At 32.3% G+C, this 16641-nt stretch overlaps 2 protein-coding genes across 3 annotated transcripts; one reads left to right on the top strand and one right to left on the bottom strand.

Annotated features, from left to right (window-relative positions):
• Positions 1-907: 907 nt before the first annotated feature.
• Positions 908-12899, bottom strand: LOC107635214 (uncharacterized). Its single transcript, XM_016338615.3, has 5 exons — positions 12664-12899; positions 10834-10860; positions 6641-6736; positions 6494-6553; positions 908-1796 (listed from the first exon to the last, which is right to left on the bottom strand). The coding sequence occupies exons 1-5, from the start codon at positions 12886-12888 to the stop codon at positions 1206-1208; spliced, it is 999 nt and encodes a 332-aa protein (XP_016194101.1). The 5' UTR covers positions 12889-12899; the 3' UTR covers positions 908-1205.
• LOC107635215 (uncharacterized) lies at positions 8019-16389 on the top strand. 2 transcript variants are annotated; one of them, XM_016338617.3, is made up of 6 exons: positions 8019-8215; positions 8293-8528; positions 13366-13630; positions 14600-14677; positions 15269-15334; positions 15514-16389. In XM_016338617.3, the coding sequence occupies exons 3-6, from the start codon at positions 13616-13618 to the stop codon at positions 16036-16038; spliced, it is 684 nt and encodes a 227-aa protein (XP_016194103.1). In that variant the 5' UTR covers positions 8019-8215; positions 8293-8528; positions 13366-13615; the 3' UTR covers positions 16039-16389. The 2 variants fall into 2 exon arrangements, with proteins under 2 accessions (XP_016194103.1, XP_088340170.1); XM_088484044.1 differs by lacking the exon at positions 13366-13630.
• The last annotated feature ends 252 nt before the right edge of the window (positions 16390-16641 follow it).

The following is a 16641-nucleotide window of genomic DNA, read 5'->3' as shown; positions in this document are numbered from 1 at the left end:
ATCATAACCACTTGCTTCCTTGTAATCTACTATATGTTTGATTTCAGGTACCAAATTTGAGACTCAGTCATCAATTTAATGTTTCACATTGATGATTAATTCAGATCATTTTGTGTGTCCCTAGAGAATGTTACAAATAATCATAAGACCTAATACATTTGGATAGTTAATATATAGTGATATGTAAGAAAAAATTGTGGTCAAACCTTTTTTTTTATCCACGATATTTCTTAACCCAACAGGTCAAAGACTAATTCGTCGTCGATCTGGATTCTATTTAAGGGTGAGTTTGTCATTGGCTAATGGGTTGCTACATACATAGAGTGTAATTTAAACTTCCGATATTTAGTTAAGCGGAGTAAGCTGACCACTCAACCAACCCTTTATCTCAATAATTAATAGTTAATAGTGATATGTAAGAAAAAATTGGTCAAAACCCTTTATCTCAATAAGTAAATTAGTCGTTGTTGTGAAGCTGGATATTGCAAAAGACCAAAATATTATAGATTTTTAATATATATTGCAAGAAAATTAATATTGTCGGTGGTAAATATCCTACTGAGTGAGAGATTTGCTCTTACTGAGAAAGCATGTTATAACTCCAATGTAAAATAAATGTTGCATATGTGGCTGTGTTTGCCGTTTCTACTCTTGTCTTTGTAATTTGAAGTTGTACTGCTTTGACCTCGGTGCAGTACTATGATGTTTTGCTGTTGGTAACTTCTTATAAGTTGGATTGTGTACCAAACTTTGTGCTTGATTATTTAATGCTTGGAATATCTTATATATATATCATAGAGCGTATGATTTTATCCTCTGGATTTCAGTTGATCGGAGATAGAAATATTTGCCCCTTTTGAAGAACAGAAGCATAGATATCCGTGTGCTGTGATACGAAGTTGCTAAGTTTTCTCAAATGTGATATCTCGACTTTCAATTATTTGATGCAAGTAGCAAGAAATGTACACCGGAGACTTAATATCTGAGGTGCTGAATTTTAAGACTAAGTGATATAGTTTTGGGAACAAGAAAAATGGAAAGGCTTAATTAGAATGACGGTCCTATAGTTTCCCGTGTATTTTTGTCAATTTAGTCGTAATATAGTGTGGTAGAAACTTATTCCACAACAGTTCCAAAGTAGCAAGAAACAGAACATAATGCTGTATCATCTTTTATACTGAATCCAATGAGCCTGACGTAAATTATTAAGCCACAGCTTTTAAAAGATCACCGAGTTTAACGTTCTCTTCCTTCTTCTTCCACGGTCCTCTTCTTTCAAATATCTTTCTCCAGCTTATATAAAGGGCCGCCAATATCACCAAACCAAGAATCAGAGCTAAAACAAGGGCCCCTGAGATAACGAACCTTATAAGCGAAGCCTTGAATGTGGCGCACTTAACATGAACCCCGGAAGCTCTACGACCCATTTCAGGGAAATAGGAGAGCGATGCAGGTACCACCAGGAACATGACAATGAAAATCTGCAGCTCAATATGGAGGGGCAGAACGAGAATAATGAGCACAACACAGCATTTGATGAAGATTGTGATCTGTGCTATCTCTGGAAAGAACATGAAAAATGCTTCAGAGCAACTTAGGAGGAGTTGTGAGTTTCCTCTGTATTGGACTTGGAATGGAGCCGATTGATTGACTACATCTCTGAGGAAAATAGCGCAGTAGGTGAGCAGAGCAAGCCGGAGTGCAGAAGGAATAGCAATCACTTTCTGGTATACGTGGGATCGAAAGATCAGCTTCTGATGATGATCAACACCCTCTTGTTGCTTTTTGTTATTTGTCTGATAAGAATAGTAATAGTAACAAGTGAAACTTGAATGATTGTTTAGATAAAGACAAGACATTAGTCTAGGGGTCAGCAACTTTTGTGTTTTTTGGCCAACACTTAACCATCAAAATAAAAGTAAGTGATCTCTCACCATTAGATGTAATCTCACACCATTAAAAACACTATTAATGGCCAATTGATGGTTATAAAACACCAAAATTGCTAGCTCCCTAACATTTCTCATTTGAAAAAACTACTATTCCTAGTGAAGAATGTTTAAAATAATCAACATTGTATCCGTACAAAAATACATTTTGACAAAATTATCTAAACTAAATACTAAATTTTACTTTATTCCATTAAAAATTAGCAAAGATTCTTAAATTATCCTCGTCATCTCCTCTACCATCACATTTACATCCTAACCTATAACTCATGCCTAGGGGTGGCAATGGATAGGGTAGGGTAAATTTTAGATCCAACCCTAACTCTATCAGTGGGTTGAGATTTTTATATAAACTCAACCTTACCCTACCCGCGGATTGAGAATATTCCAACCCTAACCCTACTCGCTCTTAACCCGCGGGTACCCGACCCTACCTGCGGGTTATAAAAAATATACAACATTATTATATAACTTGATGATAATTTAAAATAGAAATGGTTTTTATGTAAAAAAAATATTAAATTATCAATTAATAATTTTCTTTTAGTGGTTAAGGATCTTTTGCATTTAGTGAGAAGTCTTTGATTCAACATCTACTTAAAACATATTTTTATATAAATATATAATATAAACATATATAAAGTGCAGGTTGGTCGGGTAGGGTTGAAGCTCAACCCGCACCATACCCGACCCGCACGAGAACCCTACACGTACCCTACCCTACCCGCTGCGGATCGGGTTGGTAACCCTACCCGAGCGGGTGAGATCGAGTTAGGTACCCGCAGATAGGGTATATATTGCCATCCCTACTCATACCCCAACCCTACTCACCATCCCTTACACTTCTGCCATTGCCACCACTCTCTCACTGTCATTCTTATTGGATTTTGTTTTGTCCAGACTCTTACTTATTGAGTTAATGTTATTATTCACCTTAAACCACCATCACCACTGCCACCAACAAGTCAACAACAACAAATTTAGAAGTAGATTTAATAATAATAACAACAATAAAAATAAAGTAAATTATTATTTTAGTTTCTAACCTTTCAAAATGTCTCAGATAAGAACGAATTTTTGTCCAATCTAACTCCGTCTGGCTCTCATTTTACTTATTTACTATCCTTCCTATCACTATCTGCAAATAGTAAATTACTGTACCCTAACACATTTTTATAAAAATTAAATAACACTTTAATTTTTATATATTTATATATAAATTAAAATAAAAATTTAAAATTCATAAATAAATTAAAATACGAACATAAAATTAATACAATATCAAAAATTATTTATATAATTTTTATATTTATTAATTTTTATGTATTTATATTATATTATAATATATAATATATACTTCGGGCCAGATTTATCCTAACTCCAACCCTGCCTTATTAGTGCATCCGCCCGGATAAAAACACGTCCTCGCACCGGGGCAAATTGTTACCTGTCCCAACTAATTGAAGTTCGGAATTTGGATACTCTTGCAGTTTAATGTTGTTCCACTATTAAATTTAACACGAACAATTAATATTTAAAAGAGGTAATAATTTTCGATTTGATTATGTAATTGATTGCCAGGGTTTAAGATTTTATAAAAAAAAATGGAAAAAAATATTATAAAAAAATTTTAGTTATATTTTTTTAACATACGAAAATAAAAAATATGATTTAACTAAAAATATTGTTAAAGTTAATGAAATTTACTCCATTAATATTTATATCAAATTTAAAAGTAGGATAACATTAAATTTATTTAAAATTTTTAAAAATTAAAATAAAATATTTAAAATATTAAAAATCAAATTATGATTTAGCCCAAATTTTATGGATTAAAATAGTGTTGGTCCCTGGAAATAAAAATAGTACTAGATTAAACAAAACAAATTGAATGCAAAGGAGAACAAAATATTAAAGAAAAATGAAGATGAAGATGCAAGTTCGAATCATGCATGCTTCATTTTGGTTGTTATATTCATAAAATAAAGAAAAATTATAGGTAGACAATGAAAATATTAAACAATGTGAACAATAGATATATTGGATGTTCAATTCAATAAATGTGCCAATAGTTATTCTAATATTAAAATTTAAATAGATAATTTAAGAGTGTAGTATATTTTTATTTTATTAAGTAAATTTTAAAATTTATTATTCATATTATTCATAAAAACCATTGTTTGTCTTAGGGGTGTACATGGGCCGGGCCACACTGGATTTGGCTTAACTCAGACCCGACCCGAAATATAGACCGGACCTAATTTTTAGACCCTAACCCGATTCTAAATCCGATAAAACCTATGCACCTTCGGATTGGGTGAAAATCGGATAAAAAATCGGGTGAAAACCGGGTCTTTTGCATGTAAAAATCACATAATTTTCAACCATTATTTCACAATTCACATAGTAAAATTCACTTAAAAAAATATAATAAGAATCAACCATTCTCTAAAATTAAAGCATAACCATAATAAATACTAATATTGTCTAATAACACCAAATATTTAAATCAATACAAATAACACAATATTATGCATTAGTCTAAAGTCTTATGCATTTTAAACATAAAACATTAACTTATAATGACTAATAACACAAAATATTAAGATTTATAATATTTAAATTCCACATAAGAATAACCATCATCCATCACTAATAACACAAAATATTAATTGTGTATGATGATCGGATCACTGGGCCGAGTTCGGGTGACTCGAGCTATGGCCCGGATCCAACCCGAAATAATGACTGGGTATATTTTCGAGACCCTTATCCAGCCTTAAACCCGATGAAATCACACTAAATTAGCCTCTAAAGTGTTCGGAACCAAACCGAATCTTCGAGCCGGGCCGAACCATGTACACCCCTAGCTCTGTCGGGCAAAATCTAAAAATAAAATCTCCTTAGCTCCACAAGTCTCATGTCGATTGTTGCATAAAAGTGTGAATGCTTTATAAGGGTAGAAAGAGAACAGAAACAGCAGTGTTGTACAAGTCAGCTGAGAAGTGGTTTAGCGTGCATTATCACTTTTCCGACCTACCGCGGAAGTGCAGGGCTTTTTGGCGAATTACTTATTTTCTTGATTGAAATTCAGTTTTAGATTAATAAATAACTTTTCTGGCAATATTACTAGCTTTAGCAACCGAAATGTTAACATTTTGGGTCTACGACTACAGTAAAAAAATCGGGTCATTTTTTTGGTTATGGAGGAGGGGTTAGTGTTGTACTGAGATATGGATTGAGGGGGTGCTACACCCGAATGTGGGACAGGTTTTGTCAGATTTGGAAAGGAAGTAATCGGACCCTCCGATTTCTATGTATTAGAAATTTTGTAAGTAAATCGGAAGGTCAGTTTTGTACTAGCACATAGAGAAAATCGGACCGTGCGATATGACCCAGCAAAACGGATGGTCCGATTTCTTTGTTTGATTTGTTTTGGTTCGTTAAAGTAATCGCTGGGTCCGTTTTGTGGTTGTGGAAATTTTTTTTTTAATTTACACTAATGGAAATCGGACCGTGAGTTTTCATAATTTTGTTTGTTTAATAATAAGTGCATGCAAATCGGAGGGTCCGAGATCCCCTCCCCCACTCGCAAGGTCCGATTTCCTTTTGCATTGACTCCACATTAAAGTAAAGCTCCCCCTTCCTCCATAACTGCGTTCAACTCATTCCAGTCCTCCATATAGAAAATAAAAAGCGAAAAAAATCATGATTATAGATTTTTTTTGCTACGATTTTTTAAAAAATGGTAATTTAAAAGAGTTTATAATCACAATTTTAGAAGATGGCCTAAAAGGGGTTTATAGTTACAGTTTTTTATACTGACAAAAAAAAAATTATGGTCACAGTTTTTCAAAAAAATAATGACCTAAAAAAATCTGTAGTCACAGTTTCGGAAAGTGAAAACTATGACCATAGATAAGACTATGGTCACGGTTTTAAGGAGGGGTGACCACTGATCATAGAGCTATGATTACAGTGATAGATAAGACTATGATCACGGTTTTAAAGAGGGAATGACCATAAAAACTATGATTACGGTGAAAAAACGTGACCTAAAGTGTTAGAATTTGAAAATTGTAACTGTAATTATAGAAACCATGACCATAGATAAAAAAAAACCGTGATCATAGACCTATAACCACAGCAGAATAGGCCAGAATAAAAAATCATGACTATAAATTCAAAACTGTAACCATAAATCTATGGTCACCCTTCACTGTTTTTTATCATAACCATAAGTTTTTTTTGTAGCGCATGGGTCTCCAACAAACAGATAGGATTACTCTTGTGCTGACGCCAAACGTCTTTTAAAGGATATTGTAGAGCATGATATTTAATCTCAAAAATCATGAAAAACGGGAAGCAATAAAAAAATATTTTTCTTTTTATACTGTTATGAAAAGAAATTGCCATTTCGATGAAATGAAACGAGTATAACTATGTTTAAGTACGAATCAGCATGATTAGATTTAAAGAAGAAAATGAAATTAATGGATGAGTAAAAGTAAAGCATGGGTAATAAAAAGATGAAGATAACTCACCCCGTTGATAAAGCCTTCTTTGAGGACTTCGTAACGACATCGTTGATACAACTCCCTCAACTGCAAGATGCAAATTATATGCTAAGTTGCCAGATTAGGGTGAAGGTTTTTTCTTACTCAGAGGGAGTAAAATAAAGAGATACTTACAAGGAGAATTATCATGCCGACCAATATACTGTTACTCTTCTCCTTTAGCATTGTGTTATTATTGCCAGCAGGCTCTTCATCTGATGGATTACATACCTGTTGCCAAAATTTGAAGGGGATATGGCATTGGCAGACACCAATGCAACCATAACCATCAAGATTATTTCTTTTGTAATTTTATGAATTAAATAACTGTTTTAGAAGTATCTACAAATCATTCAAAATGAATAAAGGTTGACTTTAGTTTGCAAGTTGTATTATTAAAAAAAAAAAGTTATTTTAAGTACTTTTTCAAATAAATAATTAAATTATATATTTACTTATATATTTAAAATAATTTAAATTTTACACTGTTATTTATTTCACTGTGATTGCAAACGAGGCATGTATATCCATATGACCATATTTTATAAATAATTTATTAAAATTAGCTTTTTTAAAATATTTTTTTAAGAAGTGATTCAAAAGTATCCTGAAAAAAAAAAAAGTGAGTTATGTTAATGCTCTGAATTTAAAAAGCAACTTCTTTATCTCGAATATAATTTTGTTATTGCTTCATGATTTTTTTATTTACAAGTCTTTTGGAGTTTGGACAACTACATATCTATTTTTCTCCTTTTTTTTCATAGAAAAAGTTATTAGAAGACTATTTTTTTATTTATCTTGCATTTGAGTTAGCATTCACTAACTCGCTCACCATATCTTTTACGAAAAATATTTTCTTATATTATTCTCTTTTCTTAAATTAGTAACTATAGTTGGTCAAACTAGTTAGATGATCATATATAAAATAATTTATATTGTTAGTGTATTAAAATCAAAATTAATTAAAAATTATAAATAATAATTTGAATAATTATTTAAATTAATTATAAAATTTTTAAAATTAAACACTTTAATCTTTTAAATTTCATCAAAATTTAGTTATTATTATTATAATTTTTACATCATTAATAATCAAATAATATTATTTTTCATAATATTTTAATATTAATAAATAAATTTTTATTTTAATATATTTTATTATTTTTAATATTTTTAAAATAAAATATATTTTTATTTTTAATATTTTTAAAATTACTCTTAAATTTAATTTAATTTAATTTTTAATATTTAAAATAATTTTAATTTTATTTTTATTCTAAAATTTTAAAAGTCAACAATGAGTCAAAATTCCTTTTTTTAATTTTATTCTTCACTCATCTAATCATAAAATTTGAATCTTTTGAATTTTAAATTTTTATTTTAAAAAATAAAATATAATTTTTTATTATTTAATAATTTTTTTATATATTTTTTTTAGTTTTATTTATTAAAATATTTATTAAAATAATAGTAAGAGATTATATTTTATCTTTTGAAATAAAATTCAAAATTTAAAGGATAAAAAAATTCTAAGTCATCGTTAGTTGTTGGGGCAGATGGTAATGGCTTTTCCACTTTCCAATTCAACCTTCTTGTGCTCAAAATTGAATGGCACAGGTACAGGCAAGTGGGTGGAGGGGCTTTTGTCACCATGGTCTGGTTTGAAGCATCTGGGCATGTCAGCTACGCCAAAGCCCCTTGTTATGAGAGGTGAATAGAATAATACAATAAATACAATAGAATGGAATAGGCTCTTCCTTTCCTTTGTTGACTGATTTGATTTGCAGGTAAAGAGGGGTTGTGGAAAGGCAAGGTGGTGTACGCGTCTCTGTTTGGAGTTGGAGCTCCTGAAGCCCTGGTTACTGGGGTGGTTGCTCTATTGATTTTCGGTCCAAAAGGTCTTGCGGAGTTTCCAACCCACAATTAGAGAACTTCAGGATGTTTCCAGGGAGTTTAAGACCACACTGGAACGGGAGATCGGTCTTGACGACATTTGACACCTACAATTCTACTCTTGACCCTGGTTAGTCTTTCTTTCTTTTGTTTCTTTTTCATTCCATTCAATTCACTTGCGGCGGCGGTGGCGATTGATATACTCCGCCACCGCAACTCCTCCATCGCCCAGCGCGAGTCTCACCACCGCTGCCATAATCCCCGGCCAGACCGATGTCTCCCACTCCGACCTTCGCAAGCCTCTCCCCACCTTCATCCTCGCTTTATGTTCGCCGCTCTTTTCGAGCTCCACATGCCGGTGAGTGGTGGCAGTTGGAAGGGAAGAGGTGCGGCAGTGATGAGGGCGACGATGAAGGAGGCGGTGGTGGTGAGAACGAACAAGTGGGAATGGGTGGTGTTGTTCTGATAATGGTGATGATGGTGGTGGTAGTGAGATAAGGGTTGGAGGTGTTGGATTTGGACGGATGAATTAGGATTAGGGTTAGAGGAAGGAGGGTTAAAATTAGAAAAAGAAATTTTGATTAATGGTTGACTATCAAAAATTTTAGAGAAGGATAAAATTGAAATTATTTCAAAGGTTAAAGATAAAATTAAATCAAATTAAATATTATGAGTAATTTTAAAAAATTTTAAAAATGTTAAAGGCTAAAAATATATTTTAACTTATTTTTATTTATTATATATTTTTTAATAATTTTTATTTTTTTGATTAATAAAAATATTATAAAACAATGATAATTTTTGAAAAAAATAAAAAATATTCAAAGAGACTATTTTGAAATTTTTAAAAATTTTTAAAGATTGATTTGAGATTTTGTAAATTTTTTGAGGATGGATTTGTATTTCATCCTAGAGATTGATTTGTCTAGAACGCATGCGGAGACATTTATGATTATATGTACGAGTTAATGTTAATGTTTCATATCAGTCGTCATTGTTAATGACTAATAGAGACGGATTGTATTATCTAATAGAACTATTTTGTGTATTTTAAAATATGAGAAACTAAAGTATTCGAAACCAACTTGGGTTGGTCGAGTGGTCAGTTCACTCGTTCGCTTAAGCAAGTGTGGGGGTTCGAATCCCGCCTTGTACATGCAACAACCCATTGGCTAGCGACAGATCTTTAAACGGAGCTTCGATTCGCAACAGATTAGTCATTGACCTGTCGGGATAGGGAATACCGTGGACAATAAAAAAAAAAACCTAAAGTATTCGATTTTAATAACCTCACTTATTTGGATAATTACTCTAACAATTTTGTATTTGGATAAATAAAAATATTAAGTGAACAAGTATTTTTTTTAACCTAAGTATCTAAGAAGTTTATTTTTTTAAATAATAAAAACAGAAATTTTATGAAATTAATACATAAATTTTAAAAAATACATAATTTTTTGGGTAAAAGTATAAAAATTGTAAGAATAGCAAAATATGAAGAAAAAAAAAGGTTGGTAAGAAGAAAAAGAATACACAAGGAAGAAAAAACGTATTGAAAAAAGAGAAAAAAAAGAGGAAAAACAAGAAAGAAACAAAAAACGCAGCTTGAGAACACAATCTTGGGGGAGAAAGAATATTACGCTTGAATTGTTTTATTTTTAAAAATTTGAAATCTTTTTAAAAACAGCTATATAATTTTTTTGAAGCTATTTTATATTTTCAAAACTAAACTCTGATAGATATAACTTTATTTCTAAATTAATATCCTATTTTTCCATATTTATAACTAATAAAATAATTTAAAATTTTTTAAAAGGTTTATTTAATATTTCTTTTACATAAATATTAAGTAGTCAATATTTTTTATATTTAACTTATATTTGTGTAATTGTATTGAGTTTTTTTCTTCAAAGGCTCAATGTCACATGCTTAGTAAAAACAAAATATGGCTGGAGCGAATAAAAATTAGTTTAAATAAATAAAAAATTATCTTATTTTATATTTATTATATCATTAGAATATAATATTAAATATAATAAATATATAATTATAAATATTATATATATTAAATTATAAATATTAAATTAAATTAATAATTTTAAATTAGTCTCTTTATAGAAACAAAAATCATATTAGATTTATATTAAAATCAGTTACTAATATAAAATATATTTTAATTAATAATTGATTTTACATGTATTTTTGATTAATACTACATATTTAAGTTTTTTTTTGTTAACTAAGTCTAACCATATCGGTCTAACATAACAAAAATTAATTATGTCAAGCATTATTTCAAGTCTTATTGTTTAACTTGGCTAAACTTGGTGAATAAAAAAAACTTGGATGTGTAGACTCTTTGTTAAATTATCAATTACTAATAGTGATGTACAATAATGAAGGCAAAGACAGAAAGAAGATTTTTCATTACAGACCTGAATTTCAACCTCTGCCGGCGATATCTGCAGAATTCACAGCAAATATGTTGCATGTTAATTTTTTTTTTATTTTTTTAATTTCTACTCTAAATTTAAACCAGAGTTACAGAAGAAAAATCTCTGTTTTGTTTGCAACTGAATCTAGGAAAATTTCCAAATGTTTCAAGAATATTAGTTTTTCAACAATTTTAGAGGATGATCTCAAACAACAACAACAACAATAAAGTGTTCCAGGAATATTGGTATTTCAATTGGTGTTTCAGTTCGTGTTTACAGTGATTTTAAGGACGTTGGTGTTTCAATTGTAGTGACCTAAAAATAAAGGAGGCCTTGGGGTTGGTGATGTTGCTCCAAAAAAATAGTCGTACAATTTAAATGGTTGTGGAGATTTGATAAGGAAGAATGCCGATTATGAAAAAAAGTTGTATGCTCTTGCAACAATTTAAATATTAGTGAGAGGATGGTGAACCAGATGAGAAAGAATTATGGAGGTATTTGAGGGGATATTAGAAGTTTGCATATGCGTGACCCAGAGTTCCCAAGAAATTTGAGCAAGGTATGCAACTTGTGATCGGGGATGGAACTAAGACATGGTTTTGGTATGATTTGTGACTTAGTGAAGGGAGATTAATGGAAAGGTTTCCTCGGCTCTAGTATTTCTAATGATAATGTATGTTGCATTAGTGAATGTGGGGTGTGGGATGGGCATAATTGGGTTTAAAGCTTGGAATGGCGGAGACAGTTGAGAGAGTGGGAGGAATTAAGCGTCTTGCTGCGAATTCTTTCAAAGGTGATAATAAAGCATGGTGAAGTCGACAAATTGGTATGGAAGCATGATAAATTGTTATGATATGTCTTGCTAGCTTTAAGATAGGTTGTTGGAGATGTTATGGATGTCTGTAACTGTTGTAAGCTCTCAAATTCCTCTTTGGGTGTCTTGCTAGTTTAGATATCTGTAACTGTTGTAAGCTCTCACATCCTCTTTAGGAATGTTGTTAGCTTTAAGATAGGTTGTTGGAGATGTTATAGATGTTTGTAACTGTTGTAACCTCTCACATCCCTCTTTGGGTTTGTTGATAGCTTCAAGATAAGTTGTTGGAGATGTTATAGATGTCTGTAGCTGTTGTAAGCTCTCACAGGCCTATTTGGGTATATTGATAGCTTCAAGATAGATTATTGGAGATGTTATAGATGTCTGTAACTGTTGTAAGCTCTCACAGGCCTATTTGGGTGTCTTGATAGCTTCAAGATAGGTTGCTGGATATGTTATAGATGTCTGTAGCTGTTGTAAGCTCTCATAGGCCTATTTGGGTGTCTTGATAGCTTCAAGATAGGTTGTTGGAGATGTTATAGATGTCTGTAACTGTTCTAAGCTGTTGCAGGTCTATTTGGGTGTCTTGACAGCTTCAAGACAGGTTGTTGGAGATGTTATAGATGTCTGTACCTGTTCTAAGCTCTCTCAGGGTTAGACAGGTTGTTGGAGATGTTATAGATGTCTGTACCTGTTCTAAGCTCTCTCAGGGTTATTTGGGTGTCTGGATAGCTTCAAAACAGGCTGTTGGAGATGTTATAGATGTCTGTAACTGTTCTAAGCTCTCGCAGGTCTATTTGGGAGTTTTGTGAGTTCTAAAATTATATATTTAAAAAAAAACACTGAAATACCAATGTTTCTGGAACACTTGAACGCCTTCCCTGAATCTATAGCAAGGAAAACGAAATCACAAGCTGTAACTACTATTACTGAAATCCTTGATCATGGTGATGATGGGCAACATTGGAACAAGATAAAAACTCAGAAGAAGAATAAAGCAAAGAATGGTGTTTTACCGTTTCACTTGAGTTCTTGTGAGATTGCACCCCTTGTTCCTCTTCTCTTTCAACTCCATTATCCATCTTGATTAGTCCAATTCCCTTGCTAACAAATGCCATTGTCCCAACCAAATGAGCTATTCCTAAACTTGATGGTAGATAGATAGATAGACGCGCTTTGCCGAAGATCCTTCTTAGTAATCTTCCTTCAGTGGTTTCCATTCCTTTTTTTTTTTTGGGCATGGACAAACAATGACGGTAAATTTCTCCCTTCTTTCGTATTTTATTAAGTAGAGAAATATTAGGATTATATTTTTATTAATATTATAAATATTTTTAATGTGTTAATAAAAAATAAGTGAATACCCCATCCGGCCCCTAACAATTATCTCGAAAGGACAATGAGGCCCTCAAGAAAAAAAAACACCCGATCCGGCTCTTGGTATTTTTTTTGGATTGATTAACCCCTGTGCCAAAAAAAACAACATTGATTTTTTTTTTGTACAGGGGCCTCGTTGTCTTTTTGAATCAATTGTTCAGGGACCGGGTTAGATTTTTTTTTGTTAAGGACCTCGTTGTCTTTCGAGATAATTGTGAAGGCTATTTTGGGTTTTATTCAATAAATTTTGTTGATAATATATTATTTGTTTTTTTGAGAACGGTGCGTGAAACTGTGAATGTGAACATTATTTAATAAAGTGACCCTTTGCGAAGTTGCAGCTTCACTTTCGTGCTCTCTATCTTCAAGTTTGGGAACAGGTCGTTTGGGAATGGAAAGGAACTAGCTAGTCTAGTCAACGCTTCTCTCCCTTTTTTTTTTTTACTGAATTAATTAGTCGCAGCAACGCGGTTTTCTTTGGATACAAGGTTTCTGATGTAACAACTGGGTTGGGGTGACATTGTTCACTTTTGCCTTTGTTCATTGAACTCCTCTTCTTCTTCTTCTTTCTTCTTCTTCTTCTTCTGCTTCATGGGAGACATACGGGTAATTTCTCTCATCCATCATCATCTGTAATTGTTGTTAGATCCGCTAGCCCAACATTCTTTTATTATTTTCTGTCATAATTTTCTTGTTCAAGTTATTTTAACATTACATTTGATCAGGCTCTTTAGTATATAAGATTGTAGTGGTTCATTTTCTCTTGAGCATTGATATGTAGTATGACCCTCCTTCTCGACCTCCGTTTCGGGTTTTGGCCTCTTATGGCTTCCCATGGGTGAAAAAAGCTACTTTATAATAAGTAATAAGGAAAGGCCAATCCCGCAGGGACGAGGAACTGCTATTCTTTTTCATTTCGATTTAATTTAGCACCAAATCTATGAAATTCAGCGTCTTCTTTTCATGTTGTGGTTTCAAATTGTATGTCTATAATCTGTGGTAGTAATAGCGATTGTAGTTAGTATAGCGACAATATACTTACGATTAGAGACGAGTCAGAGGGTGAGCGATATCGCAGGGTGAATCTAAATTGACCAAGAACGCATCGAATCGGGTTGAACGTGACCCAGTTCGAAAAAGGGTTTCTTTTCCTCTTTTCCCCCAAATTGAGATAGAAACTGCCTCAAAAAGAACATATTTCCATCCTCCCACCACAACCGTTTGCTCACCTCAGTCTCATCTCCGTTGAAAAGCTATTAAGCAAACAGTTTCTTTTTTTTTAACTATTTCTTTTTATTATTTGGCTAATGATTTTGGGCCCTATTATGCTTTCTACAGTTATTCTGAGTTGATTATGTTTTATAATTTGGACTTTCCTATTATGTGTTATTGTTTTATTTAGGACATATCCCTATGCTTTATGCTTGGTTACTTGTTTCGGTCATTTTTATTTCTGGATATCATTTTTTAATTTTATTTATTATTGTTGTTTATGTATCTTACAACACACACATAAAAAATAGATTCTCCATACATATCCCAATTTAATAACCTTCTCTTTATTATGGATGACAGAGTCCTTATGATGAAGCTTCGCGTCTGCTAGATAAAATGGCTGGCATTGTTGAGCAAGTTCGAAAGCTTATCAATGAGGTAAAAGTTGAGGAAGAGTTCTTGATTTGTTAATCATTACTTTATTATTGTTCTTTCTGTTGTTGTTCTTATTTTTGTTTTCTCATTGTTTCTCCATGTAAATCAAGAGGATGATTTTTAAGAAAAAGGTTGAGATTATTGCAGTTGTATAGTTGCGGGTCCTGTTCTTTTTGCCCATTTGATCTAATCACAGAGAAATACTTGTATGCTATTCAAGGAATTACAATCACTCATTCTCATCTTCTATTTGAACTTTAAACACTATCAATAAAAAAAATATGTGGCTGAAAATATTTTTAAAATATCTATTGAGTATGTTCTAAGAACATTCATGTATGATGTATTTCTTCGGCTACCAATGCCACTTTGTTGCCTCTTTGTTTTATTCCTTTCATTCCATAAACACTAACATGATCGATAGTACTCCATAGTGATGAGATGTGTGTATAAGAATACTTGGAGTTGTACGGTATATATACCATGCTATACGGATATCTATGATTGATTATTGTTTAGGAAAAATGAAGGACCAAGTTTTGAGTTTGATTCCGAAGAAAATATGGTCCTTTTTTTGTTTCTTTCTTTTGACAGAAGGATAAAGGTTTGTCCCTAGTCGCCCAAGCTCAAAAGTTGGCTTCTCAGCATTGGATCAAAGCTGTGAGTTATGCAATACTTTACCAATTTTTTTTATTTTAAATTTATTTATATTTTTATTTTATTGTTGTGATAGTAAGGTAGTAGTAGTATGGTTTTGGTGGGAAGAAAAAGTTTTAAAAACTGAAATGGATTCCCACTTCGCTGTTTTTCTCCAAATTGTTGATTCACAAACATATCAGATTGTTCCCGAGGGCGATTCGATGGAAGCTGCAGATCGCCAAATGACTTGGAAGAGTCTGGATCACTCCACTAATAATCTTGACACTGACATGGAAGAAGAAACTATGCATAAATTCCCTTATTGGAAGCTTCATGATGCCATAGATAAGCATAAGCCTGAAGTAACCGTGCAACGCATGTCATCTTATGCGATTTCTGCAAGCATATTTCTTTGGATTTTCTTGATATACAGCCAGAAGCTACTGGCAAAGTATTTGGCCACAAAAGCAAGAGTCTCCATTTTCATAGCTGTTGACATGCTTGGATTGTTGAGTTTCATGGTGCTTGCTTGGGCTCTGGGCGTAAAGATTCTTGTTGGTGGAAAACTCTCTCGCATGAACTGTGCTATGTTCCTCCTTTGGGCCATTCTTAAGCTTTTCAAATCAGATAACTCTATTGATGCGGTTTACCTTCCAATACTCGGAATATTCTTCATCGGGTGGCATGCAATGTCCTCACTGGACACCAAATACCAACACTGTTGAACACGTGTCGAGTTCTCTTGATCTGTGTTTGCATATGCCTCAGCATTCGAACATATGTTATCTAGGGTTTGAGGTGCCTCTCCTTTGGTATACATGTGTGGTATGAGGCATATGCCGCAGCTCTTTTAGATATATATCAAATAGAAATAAATTTCTCACTAGAGAATGCTTTTCTTTTGTTTTATTTGAAGAACATGAGAGAATGCTTGCTTGTACTTATCGTGTTTGTAATTTGAAGGTGTGTGATATATATTGTATTGCTGTTGGAACATACCATTCAGCAGTAGGATTCTACCCAACTTTGGGGCGTAATTATTCTATGAATGAAATATCGTATGCTTAATTATTCAATAGAAACTAGTTTTACTCTAAGAATTTTGTTTGGTTGGGGTAAACATAAATTGAAATTTTCATAGAAGAGTTTCATTGAGTTTCTTGAAATTGTAATAACATTATATACAATTAAAGAATCATAGGAATAGGTTAAGGTTCCCAATAACGAATTTGAAGGTGGTAGTTCACCTGATAGGTTGTTAGCCAAAGGTACCAGGTCATCACGTAGTCAGTTTGGCAGCAAAGAGTTAAGTTAGTAAGTTAGTTATG

The sequence above is a fragment of the Arachis ipaensis genome, chromosome B4 (genome assembly GCF_059453495.1).
Source record: "Arachis ipaensis isolate K30076 ecotype BB chromosome B4, ASM5945349v1, whole genome shotgun sequence".
In the NCBI taxonomy this organism is placed as follows: domain Eukaryota; kingdom Viridiplantae; phylum Streptophyta; class Magnoliopsida; order Fabales; family Fabaceae; genus Arachis; species Arachis ipaensis.
This window is presented reverse-complemented; position numbering and strand designations above follow the sequence as displayed.